The sequence below is a fragment of the Sparus aurata genome, chromosome 7 (assembly GCF_900880675.1).
Source record: "Sparus aurata chromosome 7, fSpaAur1.1, whole genome shotgun sequence".
In the NCBI taxonomy this organism is placed as follows: domain Eukaryota; kingdom Metazoa; phylum Chordata; class Actinopteri; order Spariformes; family Sparidae; genus Sparus; species Sparus aurata.
In genome coordinates this window covers 12,928,309-12,951,581 of record NC_044193.1, presented here as the reverse complement: position 1 = coordinate 12,951,581, position 23,273 = coordinate 12,928,309, and the positions used below count along the sequence as shown (strand labels likewise).

Below are 23,273 nucleotides of genomic sequence, written 5' to 3'. Positions count from 1 at the left end.
GTACATGAACACACCCAAATTGGAAGAACAGCTTCCAAAGTCAGGGAGGGGGACCATCCAAGGAGCATGTGAATGCAGCATGAGCCTCAGACCACTTTAATGAAAATGTTCGATTTTTGCAGCTGCAAGGTTAACTAATCAAAAGTGACCCTGTGTATAAAACCAACTTCTGGCAGATATCTAAATGCATAGTGCGTCTGGTATGTTATGGGCCTGAGAAATAGACAATAAAGGCAAAACAGGAAGTAAAATTCCAGTGACTTCATGAAACTAAAATGAAATTCATTTTAGTTTTTGTGAAGCATCACTATCATTAATGACAGATAAAGAAAATAAAACAAAAACAAAAAACACTCCTATCCATCAATCAACAAATGTGATGGGAAGAGCACCCAGAGGCATGTGAGAAGGAGAGGGTGTGAGTCAGGGGAGAGAAAGGAAAGGGAGGGGGGAGTCTTTGGAATAGCTTTCTGCTAGGAAGGCAAGTGCAGCAGCGGGGTGAAGGAGGGGTGCAGGGTCGAGGGGAGAGGCACCTTGCAACAGCTGGTCTCAATTATCCGGCTGCTGAGTGTACAGGAGCATGTGTGCTTGCAAGTGTGTGTGTGTGTGCGTGTGTCTGTGTGTGTAAAGTTGAGGCATCGCAGGGGGAGGGCTGAGACCACTGGCGCCAGGAGGGGAGCAACAGGTCAGGGAGGATGAAGATTATAAAAATACTAGCCGGCAGTTGGCCTTGGTACTGCCGGCGCACAGTGTGAGTGTGTGTGGTGGATATTCCTTGCCTGCCACAGTGCCACAGGATGTGGAAGAGTGTGTGTGTGTGTGTGTGTGTGTGTGTGTGTGTGTGTGCGCCCGCACACGGCGCATCACCATGGTGTGTTTCTGTGAGATAACCTTCCTGGTCGAAAAAACAATGTTTTTATCAATCAAATATAGAGAAAACTGAACGTCTCAGTAGCTCTATCCTTTTTAAGACTATCAATCTAAAGCCATAATGTGTAATATTCAACTTGGAGCACAGAGGTTTGATTTTTAAATGATGTTGACTGATCAATTAGTTTTTGATAATAATGTCATGAAAGAAGAAATAAATAAAAATAAAAATAAAAAAAATAAATCTGTTCATTTTCCCAGTAGAACAAGTTCTGACAAAGAGCCACTGAGCAAATGCTGTCTTTCGTTCGCATGTAATGTATATTGCATTGCACAATTATACTACTTTTATAAGTATTTAATTAGAATCCCAATGTGTAAAACCCTATTTTTACTGTATGCCCTAACTCCAAATCAGCAAATGTGCACTGTAGGCTTTCTTTTTTTCTGTACTGTGTTATTTGTTATTTGGGGACAAGTTGAATGATTTTAATTTAATTGAAAATACTTTATGTAAAATTATCTTTAAAAGAGTAGAGTTGTGTCTCTTCCTGGCTCACAGCAACAGGACAATCAGCAGCTTGAGAAACATGAGTGTTTGTGTCCCTCTGGCGTTAAACAGGTGTAATTACATGAGGGCACAACTGAACAGGTAGGAGCTTTTCTCAACACCTTCTAACCCTCTTATCCCCTCTACATTATAGAATGTCTTCAAATTAAAATACAGTGATGAAAATACAATTTTGACTTAGGCCTACTTTCTGAGCGAAAACCTATTTGTTTTTAAATCAATTTACAAGTTACTTCTCAGATTATGAATTTATTTCCAAAACATGTGATCTTCTTAAAAGATGAAATGTATATTCTGACTACATGAATAAAATTAGAGTTTAAAAATAGGCCACCGCAACATTAAAATTATTTCACACAGCGGCTGAGGATCATTACAGTGTGTGACTGCAACTTTGTTGTCTAATCACACCAGGAGAAATTATGTAGATAGGCTGTCATACCCAGAGGAGATATTTTTACGCAAAGAGAGCAATTTGTCCTTGTATAACGTATGCCGAATGAACAAAAAGGTCTAAATATTTAAGAATTTGTTGTACAAAGCTTTTCAAAAAGTTTATACAGTTTCTTCTTACGCAACAAATCTTAAAATGGGGCGTTTTTTAAGGGAGTCTGGTGACTGTTTCCCCAAAGAGGAAATCAATATCAGTTACTGTTTACTGGATTTGTAAAAACAGATGCATAACAGACACGGAAGCAGTCAGGATGCACCTTGAATAAGAAAAACACACTTTTACAGCGATGCCGCGACAAACTGACACTTTTTACAAGGGAAGAAAATGTATTGTCTTAATGTATTGCGTGTAACGCCGAATTTACAAGAGGGCACCGGTGATTTAAACTTTCAGCCCACTTTTTGCAACAGTTGTGTAAAGTAGATCACAACAACAGTGATTTAGTTTAAATATGAAAAGGTATTCGCTCTGTCATTCAGGGAGAATATGATGTGCATTTGCTCTGGAAAACATGTTTCTCATAACCTATTTATATGATCAATGTAAAGAATACTCTTTAAGAATAAAAACATGATTATTTGTGATTAAAATAATGGTTTGTAATGTATCAGTGACCCTCACAGAGGAGTGATTTTACTGCTTTCATGGGAGCGCAGACCCTACATTATTGGAGCTATTAGCTCCAACATAACTGGAACCCTGGTTGAACCTCTTAGTGTGCTTTGTGCCAAGAAGTTTTGCCTGAATTTGATAGTCTGTAGCAAAAAAAAAAAAAAAAAAAGCCAAGAACACCCTCCAAAGTAATGTATCCTTATTCTCCTAGCCTTGTGGAGTAAATCATGTAATCAACTGTTAATGTGTATTTGAAATAAACAGTCATATCGAAGAAATGTTCAGACTTAATGTTATTGTCTATGCTATGTATGTGCTGCATGTTTCTTTACACCTGTGCATGACTGCTGTAGTGCAAACCGCCCACATTGTGTGTTACTGACTTCCTTGTTTGACCAGAAATGAATGTTTGTGAGAAGGAGAAGGAGGACAGAGCGGTGTCTCCGTTGTCCTGCCGTCTGTCCCTGAAGAGTGACCAGTCCAAAGAGCCTCCTCTTGCCTTCAGCAATGAACCTGGAAGATCTGACACAAAGTAAGAGTTATGAAACTGATTATCTTTGGGTTGTGAAGAAAACAAGACATTTGTAGATGTATGCTTCTTTAAGAAATGGATCCATATTTTCCATCCATATTAGAAATTTGGGCCTCGCAGAATTCTGTAGCCTATTAATTAATTAAAACATTTAGTGAACATGTTCTTACTGCTTCTTTTCATCTGTACATGTATACTGTAGTGGAGAAAGATATCATTGTGTGTCACTGACTTTCCTTTTAGACCAAAGATTTCTATGAAGGATGAGAAGGACAGAGCGATATCTCCATTGTCCTGCTGTCTGTCCCTGAAGAGTGACCAGTCCAAAGAGACTCCTCTTGCCTTCAGCAATAAACCTGGACGGTCTAACGCAAAGTAAGAGTTTTCCTTAATCTCATGTGAAAGGTAACAGGGTCCTGATATGAGTGAAGTTATTGGTGGCTGTCAACTTTCTCTGTCATGCCCAAATTTGAGTAAAAATGAAAATATCTATCTTTTCAGTGAGAGGAAAAGGACTACCGATGGCATCAAGGAGCAGCTATCATGCTGTGCTTTGTCACAGGACGTCCTAATGGATCCAGGGACTACCAGCTGTGGACACTGCCCCTGCAGGCAATGTAATTTCTCCTCCCAGGAGCAAAATGAAGCAACAGGAGAACCTGCCTGTCCCAAATGTGGAAAAAGATCCAGAAAATATCCTAAACCGCAGACACCCTGTCAAAACATTACTGAACTAAGTAAGTAGGCTCTCTATTATTTCTAAAACAGAACTTCTTGTGTTCATAGAAAAAAATCATGTTGTACAAAATGTTAGGACTACATACTGTTGCAGCAGTTACAGTAAGTGTAAGAGCGAGCTCACACAAGGCGATCCATACCGTGTCCAAGCACGTTTGACCCCAAAATACAGTTTGTTTGACTAGTGTGAGTGCTTTTTCTTGGCCCTTGCACGGTTGGAACAGGTGTGCTTCGGCATGGTATGGTTGCTGCGTCCGTAAGCACAAGCATGGGTACGCAATATGGACATGAAGTATAACTAACTGACACAGCCTTTTATAATCAAGAAATCCAGTGATGGGAAAGGGCAGTCTAACAAATGACACCTTATGATGACGTAAAGTTGTGTGTTTTGTATTACGACATGATGTTGTATGTACAAGAAGTAACCGTACTTAGGCCCAGTTGGAGCCGGAGCAATGTGAGCGGGGGCCAGTGGCACGGTATCGAGCAACTAAGCCAAGTGGGAATGCGCCCTTAGTTCAAATGTAGCTTAGTTTGAACATAGTGTGAAAGTTACACCATACAATTAGTCACGTTACAACATAACAATATAAATCATGCTGTTAAAGAGACAGATGTTAACACCAAGCACATTTTGTTTTATAGACTACACTGACATGCACCAATATCGCATGCTTGGTATTCTACTTTGTGTTCAACAAAAAAAAAAAGCTTTTTGGAACTAGAAGGCTGTTTACACATAATATCAATGTTCTTAGTGATCCGATCACTGTAAATGTGCCAGTGTTAGCCAGCAGGTTAATTTTCAACTGTAGTCCTTTGGCAAGATGTTCAGCTAGGCACAGGGTGGCTAAAAAATAAAAACATATTAAAGAATACACACAGCAACAGATAATAAGAGTATAACATGATGCCAAAAGACTGGCTCCATTAAGACATTAAAACATAACGATATATCCATTCATACAGACCACCATGGGTTACAGGACAGCTACAATAATACATATACAATACAATACACAGACAAACATGCATTCAGATTAAATAATATGTTCACATTTTTGATTGCTTAAAATCCAGTCTTTAAGATGGTGGGTGAATGTATGGTGGGAGGTGCAATTTCTAATCTCCACTGGCAATTGGTTCCATAATTTAGATGCTCTTACAGAGAAACATAATTGACCGAAGGAGCTGGACCTAAGAGGGACTACACAGTCCCCTCTTAAGGCAGACCTTGTGGTTCTGCTGTTGCATTTTTTCTGCTGTATGAAAGTGTAGAGTGGTGGGGGAGCCTTACCATTGATAATCTTAAAAATTAGGCATGCGTCAGTAATGCCTAATGCTCAAGCAGTAACAAAGCCTATAGCCTTCTTCTTTGAGCAATTAGTGCTGATTTTACACTCCAAACCAAACTGCTGATTCTTTCAAGGAAATACAATATTTTTCCAACATTAATTATTCTTTTTCTGCTTATTTTTCAGCCGCTAGTAGTCTGCAGGAGATCTTAGCTAACAATAAGCTCAGTTTAATAAAGAGATGTCAATTTGCAGTAGAAGGAACTGCGGAAACAGGACCCCGAACCTACCTGAACCGGATCTACGCTGAGCTTTACATTACAGAAGGGCAGTGGGAAGGAATAAACGTGCAACATGAAGTGTGGCAACTTGAAACAATAACTTAAATACAGAAACTGCGTGACACTCCTATCAAGTGCCATGACATCTTTAAGGCCTTCCCCAGACAAAAGAGATTAATCAGAATTATGACAAACGGCATTGCTGGCATTGGAAAAACCTTTGCAGTGCAGAAGTTTGCTCTTGATTGGGCGGAGGGCCTGGAAAATCAAGATATCAGCCTTGTGATTCTGCTTTTGTTCAGGGAGCTGAACTTGATCAAAGAAGAGCAGTACAGGCTTCTGAGGCTGCTTCATGATTTTCATCCAATCCTACACAAGGTGACAGCAGAAAGGCTTGCTCTCTGTAAAGCTTTGCTAATCTTTGATGGTCTGGATGAGAGCAGGCTTTTGTTGGATTTCCAGAACAATGAAGTTGTGTCTGATGTCACACAGACATCATCAGTTAACGTGCTATTGACGAACCTCATCAAAGGGAATCTGCTTTCCTCAGCTCTCCTTTGGATAACTTCCAGACCTGCAGCAGCCAGTCAGATCCCTTCTTCATTTGTTGATAGGATAACAGAAATAAGAGGATTCACTGAAACTCAGAAGGAGGAGTACTTTAGCAGGAGATTCAATGATGAAGCAATGTCTTGCAGAATCATCTCACATGTAAAGTCATCCAGGAGCCTCTACATTATATGTCACATCCCAGTTTTCTATTGGATCACTGCTACAGTACTGAGCACATGTCGACTACAAACAAAGAAGAGCTTCCCAAGACTCCTCCTAGACTACTGAAATGTACTCACACTTTCTGCTGGTTCAGGCCAAGAGGAAGATACAGAAGTATGCCAAAGGACATGAGATGATCCAACAGGAGCTGACTGAAAGTGAAAAGTCCTTCGGAAGTTGGGGAGACTTGCATTTGAACATCTGGAAAAAGGGAACATCATTTTCTACCGAGAAGACTTGGAGCGATGTGGTCTTGATATAAGAGAAGCTTTAGTTTTCTCAGGACTGTGTACAGAGATCTTCAAAAGAGAGTGTGTTATCCATCAGAAAACGATTTACTGCTTTGTTCATTTGAGCATTCAGGAATTTCTTGCTGCTGTCTACATGGTCCACTGTTACATGAACAAGAACACAGATGTACTGGCAACTTTCTTGGAAAGAGACTGGGAGGGAGATATTAGTGACTCAGGTCTGGATAACTTCCTCCGTAAAGTTGTGAACAAATCTCTAAACAATGGAAATGGTCATCTGGACCTCTTTGTTCGCTTCCTTCATGGCCTGTTATTGGAGTCCTACCATTGTCTCTTGGGAGGTCTGTTGGGCTGGAAAGCAAGCAGTTCAGAAAGCATCCAAAGAGCAATAAACAGCCTGAAGAAGATGAATGCTTATGATATCTCTCCCGACAGAAGCATCAACATCTTCCACTGTTTGATGGAGATGAATGATCAGGCGGTGCATCAGGAGATCCAAGAGTACCTGCAATTTAAAAACCGATCAGACAAGAAACTCACCAAGACACATTGCTCAGCTCTTGCCTACATGCTACAAATGTCTGAAGAGGTTCTTGATGTGTTGGACTTGAAGAAGTACAACTCATCAGGTGATGGAAGAAGGAGATTGCTCCCAGCTGTGAGAAACTGCAGAGATGCTCGGTAAGTCCAGATGTTAACCTCAGAAGTGTAAAGCTACCTTTTTATCTATTGCAACTTTTGCTATAGTAAAGATATTCCTGTCTATGTAAAAATGTGTAGCAATTTACATGCATGAATAACTTTTTTATTGGCCATATGTGAGCGGATTGTCACATGACAGTCCAAACAATGGACTTTATGCATGTTCTTGTGTGCCTCGTCTCAGTGCAACACAACACAATCAGTAAAAAATCTCGGCGTGATTTTTGATTCTGAGCTGAATTTTATTCCACATATCAGAAATATGACAAAAATAGGTTTTTATCATCTTAAGAACATAGCCAGAGTCCGCCCGTTTCTCTCCCAGGCCAGTACGGAGGTGCTAATGCATGCTTTTATTTCCTGTCGCTTAGATTATTGTAATGCCCTGCTCTCTGGTCATCCCAAAAAGAGTACTCTAAATCTCCAATTATTACAGAACTCAGCCGCACGAGTGCTGACGAGGACCAGAGGGCGGGAGCACATTACACCAGTTTTAGAGTCACTGCATTGGCTCCCCGTGCGCTTCAGGATCGATTTTAAGGTTCTTTTACTGGTTTTTAAATGTCTTAACGGCATTGCGCCCTCCTACTTATCTGACCTGCTTTTACCATATCAACCCTCGCGGACCCTGAGGTCCTCCGGCTCTGGCCTTTTATCCCTACCAAAACCAAGAACTAAAACCCACGGTGAGGCGGCATTTAGCCACTATGGCCCCCGCTTGTGGAACAGCCTGCCGGAGAACCTCAGGTCTGCAGAGACTGTTGATATTTTTAAGGGAAGGTTAAAGACACACCTTTTTAATCAGGCTTTTAACTAATATTTTAAATTCTTATTCCATTCTTATGTGGTTCTATCGTATTTTATGTTGTTGTTCCTATCTTGTTTTTTTTTTTTTGTTTTTTTTTTTAAACAATTTTCATCTTAAATAATTTTTTTTTAATTATTTATCTTCGATACTATTTTATTTTATTTATTATTATCTTATGCATTTTATCCTTTTAACTGTTCACTTCTTTAAATTATCTTTTGTCAGGGTTTTTATCCTATCTTATGTTTTTAGTTTTTAAGGGTTAACTCCAGAGTTTCCTCAGGGGGGTCCTCCACACTGGGAGCTGTGTCTGGGATGCTGCTGGGGGTGCTGTCCCTGGGTCCCTTTGGCCCAGCCATTCGTTGTCTGTCAGGGTCGGGGGGCCTGGGCACTGGTGCCCCCCGTGGCACAGCCTGTGACTCCTCCCAGTGTGGACGGCCCCAAAGGTGGCGTTTCCTCAATCCTCAGTGCCTTGCCATGTCTCCTTATTTCCTGTAGTAAGAGTGTGTGTGTGTGTGTGTGTGTGTGTATGTGTGTGTACGTATGTGTGCATGTATATAGTACGGAGGGTGGGAGGGAGGGGCTTTCTTTATTATTGTTTTATGTTTCCTGTGTAAAGCACTTTGTGCTACATACTCATGTATGAAAAGTGCTTTATAAATAAAGTTGATTGATTGATTGATTGAGTGCCTCTCTCTGCTCTGCTAACATAGAGCAACAGTAGCTAATGTTAGTTTAGAAATGCAGTCTGTCATATGCTAATTCATTCATTTGATTTTACCTGCTCTGTCCCTGTGTGCATCTGTAATAATTGATATAACATTCAATATCATGTGTTTACAGACTCTCCGCATGTGGACTCTGAGTGGCATTGTGAAGTTCTGTCCTCAGCCCTGATGTCCAACCCTTCCCATCTGCGAGTGCTGGATCTGAAAATGACTATCTGCTGGATTCAGGAGTGAAGCTACTGTCGGTTGGACTGCAGAGTCCGAATTGTAGGCTCGAGATTCTAAGGTCAGACAACTTTCAGACAATACTTTACACCATGTTCTAACTGCATGTGAGCGTCTGATGTGATGAGATCTCTGTCTCTTGCTGTCCCCACTGAATTTGTTAAATACGCATTCTATTACATTGTATCAACTTTGTGCTGGAGATCATTCTGGAGACTGGATGATTTGCTAGCATTACAGAAAACAACTGTGATATTTAGATAGACACTCAGAATATTCACATTAGATGAAGTTGACTATGTTGTAATAACGTGCTCATAACAAGATTTGTATTCTATTGAGCTTTGACCATTTTCATTTAACTGTATTTTATGAATTTTTGAGGCTAACATTATGCTGATTCACATAAGTAAAGTTACCATTTAATTCTGTCAATATCTGTCAAGTCTTGGTAAAATGGAGGACTCAGATGCAGTCAGTGAATGGTGTTGACAGGCTTTTATTTTGATGGTCTTTCTGAATTCTCTTCAGAATGGGTGACAACACAACAGGCTGTGAAAATCTAGTCTCGCCAAAGCGGACGAGGACAAAACATTTAAAGAAATCAAAGAACAGAAACTCACTCCCGAAGGGGGAAAAACTCAACAGGGTCTACACTGATCTTAAGATAATAAATACCGTATGAAAATTACATAAACAAAAGACCACTCTCAAGGAGGGAAAAACAAAAGGCTGAGAAACTTAACTGTGCTACAATGAGCTGAGAAAAACTTTAAAGAACAGAAAACGCTCCGAAAGGAGGAAAACAGAAAACTATGAAACAAAACTATCTTCAAACAACTAACCAAAAACGTTGTCAAAATTAGGTCACTCTTCTTCAGAGAAATTAAAAAAAAACATGAAAATACAAACTTGGCAACAGATTCAGGGTTCTTGACAAGGGCTGTGAATAAGGCTGGGGTACTCGACACGACAAAATACTCTGGCAACAAGACAGGGGAAGAAGAGGACTAAATACACATGAGGAGGGGTGACACAGGTGGAAACAATCAGGGAATCAGGGGAGACGTCAGACTGGTGACACAGGAGGAAGGGCAAGTGACCTGAAACGAGAGGAGAGTTAGTTTTCAACATAAAACAGGAAGTTCGCCAGACAAAACCCCAAGACAGGACATCCCTCACCGCAGTGTGACAATATCAACACCTGTTTATCAGAGCATTTCGACTTTACAGATGTAGACCTCAAGAGATCTGATTAAAATATGTCTAAATTATTACTGTAATTGCATTTTTCAGACTGAATAACTGCAGTTTGTCAGAAAGTTGTTGTGATCCTCTGGCATCAGTGCTGAAGTCCCCCTCTTCCCATCTGCGAGAGCTGGAAATAAGTAACAACAACTACCTTATGGATTCAGGGGTGAAGCTACTGTCCACAGGACTGGCAAGTCTACACTGTAGACTAGAGACATTGAGGTTAGACCTTTTATGTTTTTTTACTTTGAGCAGTGATTAATTTTGTAGATTACAGTGGTTACATTCAGGGGGTTGCACAGAGCCCTGGGCTCAATAAACAGTCTATATTATTGACCTACAGGATATGAGGAATATGATTTATTAGGCAGCACTACTATCTATTCTAATATTTTTTACTTTTATGCCATATATTTACATTATATGAACCTTGGAATCTTCAGTACTAGTATCTTTTTGAACCTGGCACATCTGTGGGTTTAGATGAGCTAGGCATGCAAGTTTATTTATCTACTCCAGGATCACAGAACAACATTGACTAGAATTGAGGTTGTTTGTTTTAAAGGACCAGTGTATAGAATTTAGCGGCATCTAGCGGTGAGGTTGTAGATTGCAACCCATTAAATATCAAAACTAGTTCATTAGTTTAGACATATAATTCTATCCAAAAATGTTGCCTTCAATAGCTACATTCATTTTACTTCTTTGTCTAGACAAAGCTGCTGCAGGCTGTCGGAGATCGGCTGTGGACACCTGGCCTCAGCCATCATGTCCAACCCCACCCATATGAAAGTGCTAGACCTGAGTAAAAACAAACTGAAGGATTTAGGTGTAAATCTGCTATCAGCGGAACTGGAGAGTCCTCAGTGTAAATTGAAGTTTCTAAGGTGAGTTCACTCCTGTAGATCAGATATGTTTACTATGATATATTTGTACTTTTAGCAGATGGTGACTGGAAGATGATGTTGTGAATAATATGTTTTTATATTTTTCATGAACTTTCACACTCTGTTTTGCTGAGTTGTTAAATTAAAATTGTATTGCACCGTTAGCATAAGTGGTGTGAAATACAGCAATGGAGCAGTCAGCCATTTCTTTTCAGTGTTCTCCACTCGACAGATGGACACAGAAGTGCTGCTTTCTTTTGAGTTTTGCTTGCCTGAAAGCGTGTCTAGTCATCATTCTACTCTGATTCAGCATTTTCAGCACTGTCAATATTCATCTCCTCTCTGTAATGGTGTTTTAGAAAATGTGTGTCAGGATTGTAATCAGACAGCCTGGGTATATCCTAATTATCTTAGATTTATCTGTCAAGACTGGCCTGCACATGTAGGTTGCTTCTTTTCCTGCCTTCTGGCCATAGGGTGGGTAGTTGATTGTGCCTGCTTGGGCTTAGCAGGTTTTTGCCTGTCCATTTCAGCTCTTGACATAAATTGCAAATGGAAAATGGACTGCATTTATATAGGGCTGTTTTAGTCTACCAACCACTCAAAGCATTTACAATATATGTCACATTCAACCATTCAAACACACATTCAGACTCTGATGGCAGAGGCTGCCAGGCAAGATGCCATCCATGTCCACAGTTTTACTTGACACACTTGACACAACTTTGTGTTGTGTTAGCACAATGGCAAGGAGTGCAAGTGTCTTCAATGCCTTACATCTGCAGAGACTTAAAGGGCTCAAGTCTGTGTGAGATAGAATGATGGATACTTTCACAAGCTTAGTACTGGCAGGTTACAAAAGTCATAAGGCCTCTTGTGTTCCTTTTAGATAAGTCTTTTAAGTCCACTGAACTTGCATTACAAATGTTTTTTATTTAGTACTGCATTTCAGATTTAATAATAATCTTGCAATTACAGGGTAGATAGATGTGGGCTTACAGAGAATTACTGTACTTCTATGGCCTTGGCTCTCAAATCCAGCCTGAGAGAGTTGGAACTGAGTAATAACGACATGCAGGATTCAGGAGTGAAGCTGCTGTGTGCAGGACTTGAGAGTCCACATTGTAGACTTGAAGCTCAGAGGTCAGTCTTTTTATTTTACATTTAACAATTACATGAATATTAAATCAGTGTTACAGTGACAATGATTGTGATATATCAGTGTAAGGATAACAGTATTGTGATCCACACAGACCAAACCTAATGTCATAACGTATTCTTAATTTAAACTGTATTGAATGCTGCATAATATTGTTATGCTTTATAGCAGTGGTTCTTAACCGGTGGGGCCCGCCCCCCTGGGGGGGTGCGGACACTCTCCCGGGGGGGCGCAAGTAGGCTACAGGATGGGAGAAGAAAAAAAAAATCTGAAAAAAAAAATCTGAAAAAAAATAAAATAAAAAATAACGAAAATTCCCCGCATGTCGAAATGCAAGTAGTTGGACTATTATAACACACAAACAACTCATCCTTCTGGCGGCTTTTTTTTTTTTGTCAAAAGCGACTACCGACAAATCTATCTTTTACTGGTGTTATTGGAGACTTTTGTGGTGTTTGGAGACGCTGACTTGACAGCACGTATCACTCTGCAGTTACTGTGCTCAACGAGCAGCGGGTGCTGCCGTGAGTCCCTCCCCCGTCCAAAAGCACTCACAGGCGGTCAGTCTCTCAGTAGCCTCGCGCAGCAGTCCAGCCTGCAGTCGGAGCAGAGAGGAGACACACGCCACTCCGCGTCCAGGATGGCCATGGCCGCCGCCGTCCCCGCCCTGGCGCACAGAGCGGGGTGTAAATGTAACTTATATTACCATATAATAGCCGGGTTTTAATTAACCGCAAGGACCCGCCGGATGCAGGTGTATATTTTGATAAATAACCAAATAAATGCCGGGTCTAATTCATTTTTTTTTTTTTTTTAATCAAGGAAGAAGACGTGACCACTGACAACTGCACGTTTTTCTTCTTCGCCTTATTCACATATTGTGCTTGTTTCCTGTCAGTCAGTATCACATTGATGATCGCCATTGCTCCGGTGCAGCACAAAATAAAAAGTACGACTTCAAATTCAAACTTTCTGTCGTAAAATATGCAGAGGAAAACTCGGGAGAAGCAGCCGCTAGACGTTTCTCTTTAGGAGGAGGGGGGGGGGGGCCCAACTGCAATGAACCAGCTTTGGGGGGGCCCAGCTTGCAAAAGGTTGAGAACCCCTGCTTTATAGTATGGAAAACTATTAAGTAACAATGGATAAACATAAGTATCTGGTTCTGATTTTTCTAAATGTTTTCATTATTATCTCTTACTCTCTTGATCCCAAATATTCCTTCCAAATGTCAAAGCCACATCTCCTTAAACACCTTCAAAGCTCAAAACTGGCTTTACATTTGTTACTTAAAGTCTGTGTCCTCGTTGCACAGGAAACAGGATTTGGTGTATTTTTTCAAAACTATATTTATTATAGAACATATGATCCACCAAGTAAGTTAAAGAAAGTATCAACTAAGTGTTAAAATCCTGTTTATTCCAGTTGTTCTTATTAAGTTCAAATGAGAGAGTGGTAAGGCCATTTCTATTAGATGCAAATAAATTCAGGAGTGACCTCAGTGCCCAACACAACAACAAATGCTCAAGGCTGCTTTTACATTACTTAACCACAGTACAGGTTAAAGGTAACAGAGGAATTGTTCAGCTATAAAATAGATTCAGCAGTGCAGCCATGTCACATGTTAATCGAACAACAAAGGGCATTAAAGGAATGAAATGAAAAATAAAATTCTATTAGAATAAGCAAAGACAAATGTAAATGGATAGTTGTTGAGCTGCTAAATTTAAAGTTGTCCACAGTGTCTCCAAAGGGAGGGAGTTCTACAACCTCTAATGTCTTGTGCAGGAAAGCATAAGGGACCATAGAGACCTATTGCTATATAGAGCTACAACGCAACCATCATTAATTTAATGGCATAGCTTATTGGAGTAAAGCTGATTAACTTCTATTTATATACTATTTGAAAGTAGATGATCCTATAGTATGATCAGTCTGCCTCATACTACAGTAACTAGAAATTATATTTGTTAAATATATGTAGTTTTGATGATTTAGAGGAGTTGATGTCAAGAGCCCAACCTAATCAATGTGTATTTAGTTGCATATTCACAATTTGTAATTCCCTGTACCTCTAAAGTTCTCTAATGAAGCCACACTTTCATATTGAGTGAAATATTTACACATGAGACCCTGCATTTCCATGTCAGGTAAAAAATGCGGCCCTTATGCAAAAATTCTGCCAGATATTACAGCTAGATGCATTGTAATGGTGAACCTGTAGTTACATGGTTGAAATTAAATTTAGCAGATGACATTTTTTGCTTGTTGCAGGAGGATGTTTTGAACCTGGATTGATGTTTAATTTTTAAGTTGGATATTGAGCATTTTAAAAATTCTAAACCTAATACTTTATTCTTTTACTTAGATTGAGGGGAGGATGGTTATCAGAGAGTTGTTGTGCTTCTCTGGCTTCAGCTTTATTGTCCAACTTCTCCAGTTTGAGGGAACTTGATCTTAGTGAAAATGATCTACAGGATTCAGAAGTGAAGCTGCTGTGTGCTGGATTGGAGAGTCCATATTGCAGGCTAGAGACTCTGAAGTAAGTAATTTCTTAATCTTCTTCTCGAACATAAGACAGTTTGTTAAGGATTTCTTTTTGAAAAACCAAGGCAAGGCAAGGCAAGGCAAGGCAAGTTTATTTGTATAGCACAATTCAGACACAAGGCAACTCAAAGTGCTTTACAGGCACACACAAATTACATTAAAAGACAAACATTTCATTTAAAAGACATTAAAAATTGCATTATAAAAAAAAAAACTCTGTAATAATGCAGTTCAAAGACTTGAATTGCTTCAGTTAAAAGCAGTGGCAAAAAGAAATGTTTTAAGTCTTGATTTAAAAGAGGTGAGTGTTGGAGCAGACCTGCAATTTTCAGGGAGTTTGTTCCAAATATGTGGTGCATAGTAACTGAAAGCTGCTTCTCCATGTTTACTTCTGACTCTGGGGACTGAAAGCAGACCGGTACCTGACGATCTCAGAGGTCTGGATGGTTCATAACGCGGCAGCAGATCAGAAATGTATTTTGGCCCGAAACCATTCAATGCTTTATAAACCAACAACAGGACTTTGAAATCTATTCTTTGATAGACAGGAAGCCAATGTAAAGATCTAAGAACTGGAGTGATGTGATCTACTTTTTTGGTTCTTGTTAGGACTCGAGCAGCAGCGTTCTGAATCAGCTGCAGCTGTCTGATGGAGTTTTTAGGGAGTCCTGTAAGGACACCATTACAGTAGTCGAGTCTGCTGAAGATAAATGCGTGAACAAGTTTCTCCAAATCCTGCCGAGACATAAGCCCTCTTATCCTCGATATATTCTTAAGGTGATAGTAGGCTGACTTTGTAACTGTCTTAATATGGCTGCTGAAATTCATGTCTGAGTCCACAGTCACACCAAGGTTTCTGACTTGGTCTGTAGTTTTCAACATTACAGACTGAAGCTGAGCAGAGACTTTAAGTCGTTCTTCCTTGGATCCAAAAACAATTATTTCAGTCTTATCTTTGTTTAACTGAAGAAAACTCTGACACATCCAATCATTGATTTGTTCAATGCATCTACTCAGGGTATGTATGGGATTATAGTCCCCTGGTGATATGGTTATGTAAATTTGTGTGTCATCTGCATAACTATGGTAGCAAATTTCATTGTTTTCCATTATTTGAGCTAGAGGGAGCATGTAAATGTTGAATAGTAGAGGCCCCAGAATGGAGCCCTGGGGTACTCCGCTTGTCATTTTCATCCGTTCAGATGTGTAGTCACCAATAGACACAAAGTAACCTCTCTCATTTAGATAAGATTTAAACCACTTTAGTGTTGTACCAGAGAGTCCAACCCAGTTTTCCAGTCGGTCCAGTAGTATATTATGGTCGACTGTGTCAAACGCAGCACTGAGATCCAGTAATACTAAGACTGAGATTTTTCCGCTGTCTGTGTTTGAATGAATGTCGTTGAAGACCTTAACGAGGGCCGTCTCAGTGCTGTGATGTGGTCGAAATCCTGATTGGAAAGCATCAAAACAGCCATTTGTTATTAAGTAATTGTTCAGCTGTTGAAAGACAGCTTTTTCAATTATTTTACTTAAAATTGGGAGGTTTGAAATGGGCCTATAGTTATTCATTACTAATGTGTCTAGAGTTCTCTTCTTCAGGAGTGGTTTAATGACTGCTGTCTTAATGGCTTGGGGGAAGACACCTGAGAGAAGAGATGTGTTAACAATCTGTAGCAGGTCTGGAATCATGCAGTCTGAAACTTTTTTGAAGAACCCTGCTGGTAAAATATCCAGGCTGCAGGAGGAAGACTTCAAATGCTGTATAATGTCTTGAAGGTTTTTGTCATTAATTGGATCAAATTGTGTCAGGGTATTAGAGTTGGGTTTAGGTGGACAAAACGACAACACACCTCCAGTACCTGGTAGAGTGGCACTGACCGCTTGTCTAATGTTCTGAATTTTGGCAGTGAAGAATTATGCAAATTCATTACAGGCCCTGGTAGACAGATGTTCAGCTGCTACTGGCACAGGAGGGTTTGTTAACCTGTCGACAGTAGCAAGCAAGGCACGAGCATTATTTTTGTTCTTGGTGATAATGTCTGAGAAGAAGGACTGCCTTGACTTTTTTAATTCTAAATTAAAAATGTAAAGTCTCTCTTTATAAATGTCAAAATGAACCTGGAGATTTGTTTTTCGCCACCTGCGCTCAGCTTTTCGACATTCCCTTTTTTCCATCTTGACAAGCGTGGCGTTTCTCCAAGGAGATTTTTTCTTACCAGAGACCACCTTCACTTTAGTGGGTGCAATGGCATTCATGACATTTGTAATTTTGGAATTGAAATGAAGTACAAGGTCATTGACAGAGAACCTAGAGAGGGGTGGTGTGGAAGAGAAAGCATCAATGAATATGTCACCAGTGTTTTCAGTGATGTATCGCTTTGAGACAACCTGAGTTTGAACATTTGCGTGCACTGATATATCACTCTCAAAGAAAACACAGTAATGGTCGGAGAGAGCGACATCAGATACCAGAACCTTAGAAATGTTCAGACCCTTTGAGATAACTAAGTCCAGGATGTGGCCCCTGTTGTGTGTGGGTTGTGTCACATGCTGAGTGAGTCCAAAGTTATCAAGGACACAGCACAGTTCTTTAGTCCATCTGTCCTCAGGCTTGTCGACATGGATGTTAAAGTCACCAACAATTAACACACAATCAAAGTCAGTGCAGATAAGAGATAGTAACTCAACAAGGTCATCAAAGAAATATGTGCAGTATTTAGGTGGCCTGTAGATGTTTAGAAAAATAGCTCGAGAAGATGAGTTTACCTGAAGAGCAACATATTCAAAAGAAGTAAAACTTCCATAAAACATCTGCTTGCATTTGAGTAACTCATTAAACAAAATACTAACACCTCCTCCTTTTTTATGCATTCTAGTTTCACTTATGAAAGAGAAATTTGGAGGACTGGATTCAATGTGAACAGCTGCACTGTTATCCTGGTCTAACCAAGTTTCAGTTAAAAACATAAAAGTAAGATTGTGTTTGATGATAAAGTCATGTATTAAAAAAGATTTTCCTGCTAGAGATCTGATGTTTAATAGAGCTACAGTTACAGTATCAAAACCAACTGTGCAGTTTTTTGCAACCAAAAGGATTCATTGTTTAGGTGGATTATGTACTTAGAATGCATGATGGTTAGCACTGTTGCCTCACAGCAATTAGGTCGTTCTCAGTTTGATTTCGGCTAGGGGGAGGGTCTTCTGTGTTGAGCATGTTTCCCAGTGCTTGCGTAGGTTTCCTCCCGGTGCATCGGTTTCCCCCGCCATCAAAACATATATGTTAGGATATTTCTCTGGTCAGTGGAGTTATTAACCTGGATATTAAACCTCAAAAGGCCTGAAAATTAACCTTTGGAGAAAGCAGACCATTTGGGGGGATGAAAAAACAATGACCAATATTCTTCCCTGATATAATAGTCATTCTAAATGTCACAAAAATTGAAAAGTATCTCCTTAAAAATCCTTCAATCTCTGCAGGTTAAAGCAGTGTCGGGTCATGGCTGAAGGCTGTTCTTTCCTGTCGTCAGCTCTGAAGTCCAACACATCCCATCTGCAAGAGCTGGACCTGAGCAAAAACAACCTGCAGCAAGCCGGAGTGAAGATGCTCTCTGACGTCCTGGAGAGTCCAAACTGCAGGCTGAAGACTCTCCGGTCAGTAGGTTGTTTGAGTCAGTTTAAACATGCTTCAGTCATATTCTGCAAAACAGAGCTAGTTACAAACACAAAGATTCTGCATAATGCATGCACATAATGCAGAGAAAGAAACTCAATTCAGCCTGCACCTTGAAAATCCTCTCTACACATGTGCGAGGGCCCACAAAAATGATCACGTGTGTTTGACATTGCCAAAAAGAAGATAATAATGACCAATTTGAAAACCTTAAAATGGGACCTACTCATTCACCCTCATTAAAAATTTGAGGAATAAATTAATATGAAAATATTTTTAATTGCACAAGTCTGACCACAAGATGTATCCTACTTGACTGTTAAGTCCATTTTCAGTGTGTGTATGTATATTGTGCCTCGAGTTTTCAAATCACATTTGTGTATGCTGAATATCGGAGCAGGGTCCACAGTAGCAGCAGGTTAATGTGAAAACAGCCTTCTAGTGTCAAACTCTGCACATACATCATTCTACACAGTGAAGATCAAAAATTCAACTGTAGGAACAAGAAAAAAAAAAATTTCTGAGAAGGAGACTCTAATGTTATCATTTTTGTTATTCCCTATAGAATGGAAGACATGCAGTCCACATAGCCAGGACCCAAGGATTCCTAGAAGAACATGTAAAAAGACGATCGATGTTACTCACATCACCTAACCACAACAATGCCTGGGAGGTTTTGTTATGTCCTCTTCACCATTCTGCTCCAATCGTCTGCATGCCCAGAGCATGAGTGAGTTTGGACACTGAAAAGACCTGAATTGGAGTCAGCGTTTTGATTAATCTGAAACGTGTTGGAAAGGGTTGTGTCACTCAATGTTCCACCAAATCTTGGATTATATTTTCATTGCAAATGTAATCAATTCCAATCAATGCTGGATTCCTAATCTAAATTATATTTCCCTCTGTAAGAGACATTTCCAGACCAGAAACACAGTGTGGACACTGTTATTCATATACATTTGGTCATGTGGCGTATGACGCTAGGAAATGTAAACTGCTGTTATGAAAAATATTGTCTGTTACAACCACGTACTAAGGTGAACCACATTAAAGTATTTTGTGGACCCTTGTTTTATTTTAAGTTATAAACAATAAAAACAACTGAGCACAGAGAAATTAACAGATGTGGCTTTGGGATCACAAAGAGAGGTTTTCTGGACACTATTTTCCTACTCCAGGACCACAGAATAGAACAGTGAATAGAATTGAGGTAATCTGATTTAAAGGGCCAGTGCGTAGAATTTAGCGGCATCTAGTGGTGAGGTTGTAGATTGCAACCTATTGAATGTCCCTCACCTCCCCTAGGAAGCAGGTGATTGGTAAATCGTGCACACTGGGCCTTTAAACATAAAAATCTAAGGAAAAACATACATGCATTCCAAAATAGAGTGGCATTCCCCTTTAATTCTACAGCTTAGTTCATATAGAAGATATGCCACATAACTCATTGCAATCACAATGCTTTTATTATTTTTAAAAGAAGCTAGCCTCACAGTGTCTAACTATTACACCATTAACATTAAACAACCCTTCATGTGTAAGATATGTGCTTATTTTGTAAAATAATGTTTGTCAGTACAAGATAATCTGGAACTACATAGTTTTTGCTCATTTTCCTAGCTGGATCTCTAGGCAGAGTGTGAAGTCAGAATGGGCTCATGATTCTCACTGTTTCTGTCCACCAAGCATAAACAATGTCCCAATATTTACCGCAAAGGTATTCATGACAACTGGCATCTAGAAATCACGTAACCGTACAATATTGCCTCGTCTACATGGTTGTTGAGTAGCTGACACACATCATATGCCTCCAGAGTTGCACCTTCTGGTCCTTGTTTAGTCCATTTTGTAGCCCTTTAAAACTCAGGAAGTACTGGTAAACAAACTGTTTGAGGATTCCTGATCAGGTCAAGCTCTCTTAAAGTTCATTGCATGGGCAAATAAAGGGATCCAGCTCTCAACTGATTGGGAAAAAAACTTTTCCACCATTTTTGTCACAGTTATAAACTCTTCAGTACAGTACATACCCTGAATGTCTTACACAAGATTGAATTGCTTCAGATCATTTGCAAGACCCATTTAAAGGAGTACTGAAAACTCACCAGTTAGGATCTTTGTATATTTTTATATGTTAAGAAGGCCATGCTTTTAAGAGATTACACAGCAACAATAAAATGTCTAATCTAATGCTTATGATCAATTTTCTGTGTAATATTAACTTAGCAGCTAATATTACCATTCATTATGGATGAGTGTAGTAAAAAAGACAGCAGGAATGATGACCAGGACATGTAGCAAAGGATGTTTAATGATTTCTTTGGACAATGAAATGCACATGTCCATTGTTGATGTAATACAAACAAGAGAATAAGAAAATCAACAACTTGGTGCTGTGTCTGCATTCCCAGTTCAACTTCATTTCTAGGTTGATGTCAACTAAATTCAAAATGGAGAATAACAAGATGTCTGGAGTGTCACACAAGCACTGACCAGTAGGGGGAGAGCCAGCTCTTACTAAAATCAAAATAACTAGTGAGTCAACATACACTTGTGCATCTGCTATGCCTGGTTCTACTCATGTACCCTTGGCACTTGCGTTTCCGTTTAAGAAAACTGAGACTTTTGAAATATATTCCAGCCCCGTATCAAAGTGTCACGAGTTAAGACAGAGACGAGGCATAAGCATATCAGGAGTGAGCCGATGCAAACACAAACTTTTGCTGAGAATACGCACACAGACAGCTGAATTCATGATCAGATTAAATAAAAAAAAAATTTAAAAAATCACTTTAAATAAAAGCTTTATCAAATGACACTGAAATGTTGATGGTCACTGCCGTGTTGGCACAATATGAAGTCCCTCGCAGCACCATTAATGATCATAATTACAGACGACATGTTTAGGTTGACCTCATTTTTGGATGAAAGTCACAAAACGTGTCATTTAGATTTAAATAAAAATAAAAATGTACCACAGTTTTTCATTCTCAACAAACAGGGGGGGGTCAAGCTGCTAGAAAGAGGAGTAAAGGAAACTGCTCATTATAGCAGCCAAATTATTTTTTTTATTGAAGAACACAGAGCAGGTCTGCAACTGAATTATCTGGCAATGGCTGTAAGCATTTGGCCAATTTATTTTATGGTTACATAATAAATAATCCATCCATAGTGGTTTTAACTGTTGAGTTGGAGTGTTCGACCTGAGATTTGAGTCAGTTCATAAAAGAAAGAAAATTCGTCCTTCATGCCACCATCTTGGAAATGTTGAATTAAATAATTTAAGACTGTGTACCAACTGCATTTTCTTTTTTTTTTGCTCTACAATGATTTTATTATTGCTATGCTAATCCATTTCCTTTCCAGTAGCAAGTACCACCCACCCTCTTACACACAGTCTGGTTGAATGGGAATGCCATATCAAGTGGTGAATGTCTTGGTCCCCTACATCACATGAGGATGCAGTGAAAAGTCAGAATGATGGGGCAAACAAAGGAGGGCAAAACTTGATCTGAGGTGAATGGAAAGTGCAGTGATCAAGTCGACATGAGCTGTCAATGCATACGCTTCATACATTCCTCCATTAGCTCACTGGCTGGGCAGTCATTCCTCACATCTCTTCACAAAAACGAATAAATGTAAGACTTAAATGGTGGGTGTTCACAGACACAGGATGTGGAGTGTGCCTTTGTGAAAAAGAAAGGAGAGGAAGAAAGAGAAAGAGAGGCGGAGTGAATGATTGCATCAAGTGCTAATATATCATGACAGTACATGTACTCGATCTATAAAAAACTACCTTGGTACTGAACACTGACCTCTTTCTAACAAATAATCTGGTATACAACATTTACAAAATGAACATTGTAATAGTGTGATATTTCTAATATATATGCTACTGCCTTCCCCTGGTTCTCTTCATCTTAAACCTCTGAGTACATTGACACCATCTTATAATTCTTACACAGTAAAGCATACATACCACACCCAATGAGTGGCAGCCTAATACAAATAGAGAACAGGAAGACTCTGTGGACAGCGAGTACACCTGCATGTGTGTCCTGAGTGTGTGTGGATGGTCGCTCAGCTCGTAAACCAGGCAGCCACAACTTGCCGGTAGACTCAGCAGTGAAGGGAGTTTTAAGAGAGTAAACTTCTGGGATACCAAGATTCTTCAGCTCACAAGGTACAGGATGTCCTTATCCGAGATACTTGTACATTTAAGACAGTCCTGATATACTTTAAGAGATAATAATTATTATAGTGTCAATAATAACAATAGCAATAGTATTAAACATCTGTCAAGGTTATTTCAGTCCCATGGCAGCAGGGTGATGATCTGCATTATTCTGGATTGTTTCTGTGCCCTGTGATCCCCACGTTCCTCCTGCCATCAGCTGTGCTGCTATGAGGGATCGGCCTCTGTGCATCCGTTGTACATCTGTGTGTTCGTGTCAGGATCTGTGTGTGTTTGTGTCAATGAATGTCTGAAGTGAGTCAGGATTGTTCCTCCATGATCGGCGCTGGTTCTCCCTCAGAGGCGTGTCTGGGCCTCAGGGACATAGATTTCGATGCTGTCAGCGCTCTCCGTGGCGGAGTTCTGTCGTACTGACGCCGCCCGCTTTGCTGCCATCAACCGTTTCCTGGCTTCTTGCCGCTGCTTGTCCACAGCAGAGTCCACACTCCTGTCCTTCCCCGCTGACAGCTTGGGCTTAGCTGGCTTCTTTGGCACAGATGATGGAAGCTGCTTGTTGTTATCCTGAGGGAATCACGTCAAGAGAGAGAAGGAATAAGGTACAGTGTGGTACGAGCTGAAAACACAGCCTCAAGTGGTGGGGATACAGAGTTGACTGAAGGCAAGTTCAAGTTAAACCCCTCAAGGCTTGAGTGTACGACTACAACTAAACATTTTTAAATCTTA

At 39.9% G+C, this 23,273-nt stretch overlaps 1 protein-coding gene and 1 pseudogene across 8 annotated transcripts in view; one reads left to right on the top strand and one right to left on the bottom strand.

The window, feature by feature from the left end:
• The first annotated feature begins 2,908 nt into the window (after positions 1-2,908).
• Positions 2,909-22,090, top strand: LOC115585827 (NACHT, LRR and PYD domains-containing protein 12-like; annotated as a pseudogene).
• The window catches only part of dlgap4a (discs, large (Drosophila) homolog-associated protein 4a), an 89,762-nt gene continuing 87,135 nt past the window's right edge, over positions 20,647-23,273 (bottom strand). For all 8 annotated transcript variants that reach the window (XM_030422785.1, XM_030422784.1, XM_030422789.1 and 5 more), the window contains one exon: positions 20,647-23,111. In XM_030422785.1, coding sequence (XP_030278645.1) covers positions 22,887-23,111 — 225 coding nt within the window. In that variant the 3' untranslated portion in view covers positions 20,647-22,886. The remainder of the gene's footprint in view (positions 23,112-23,273) is intronic.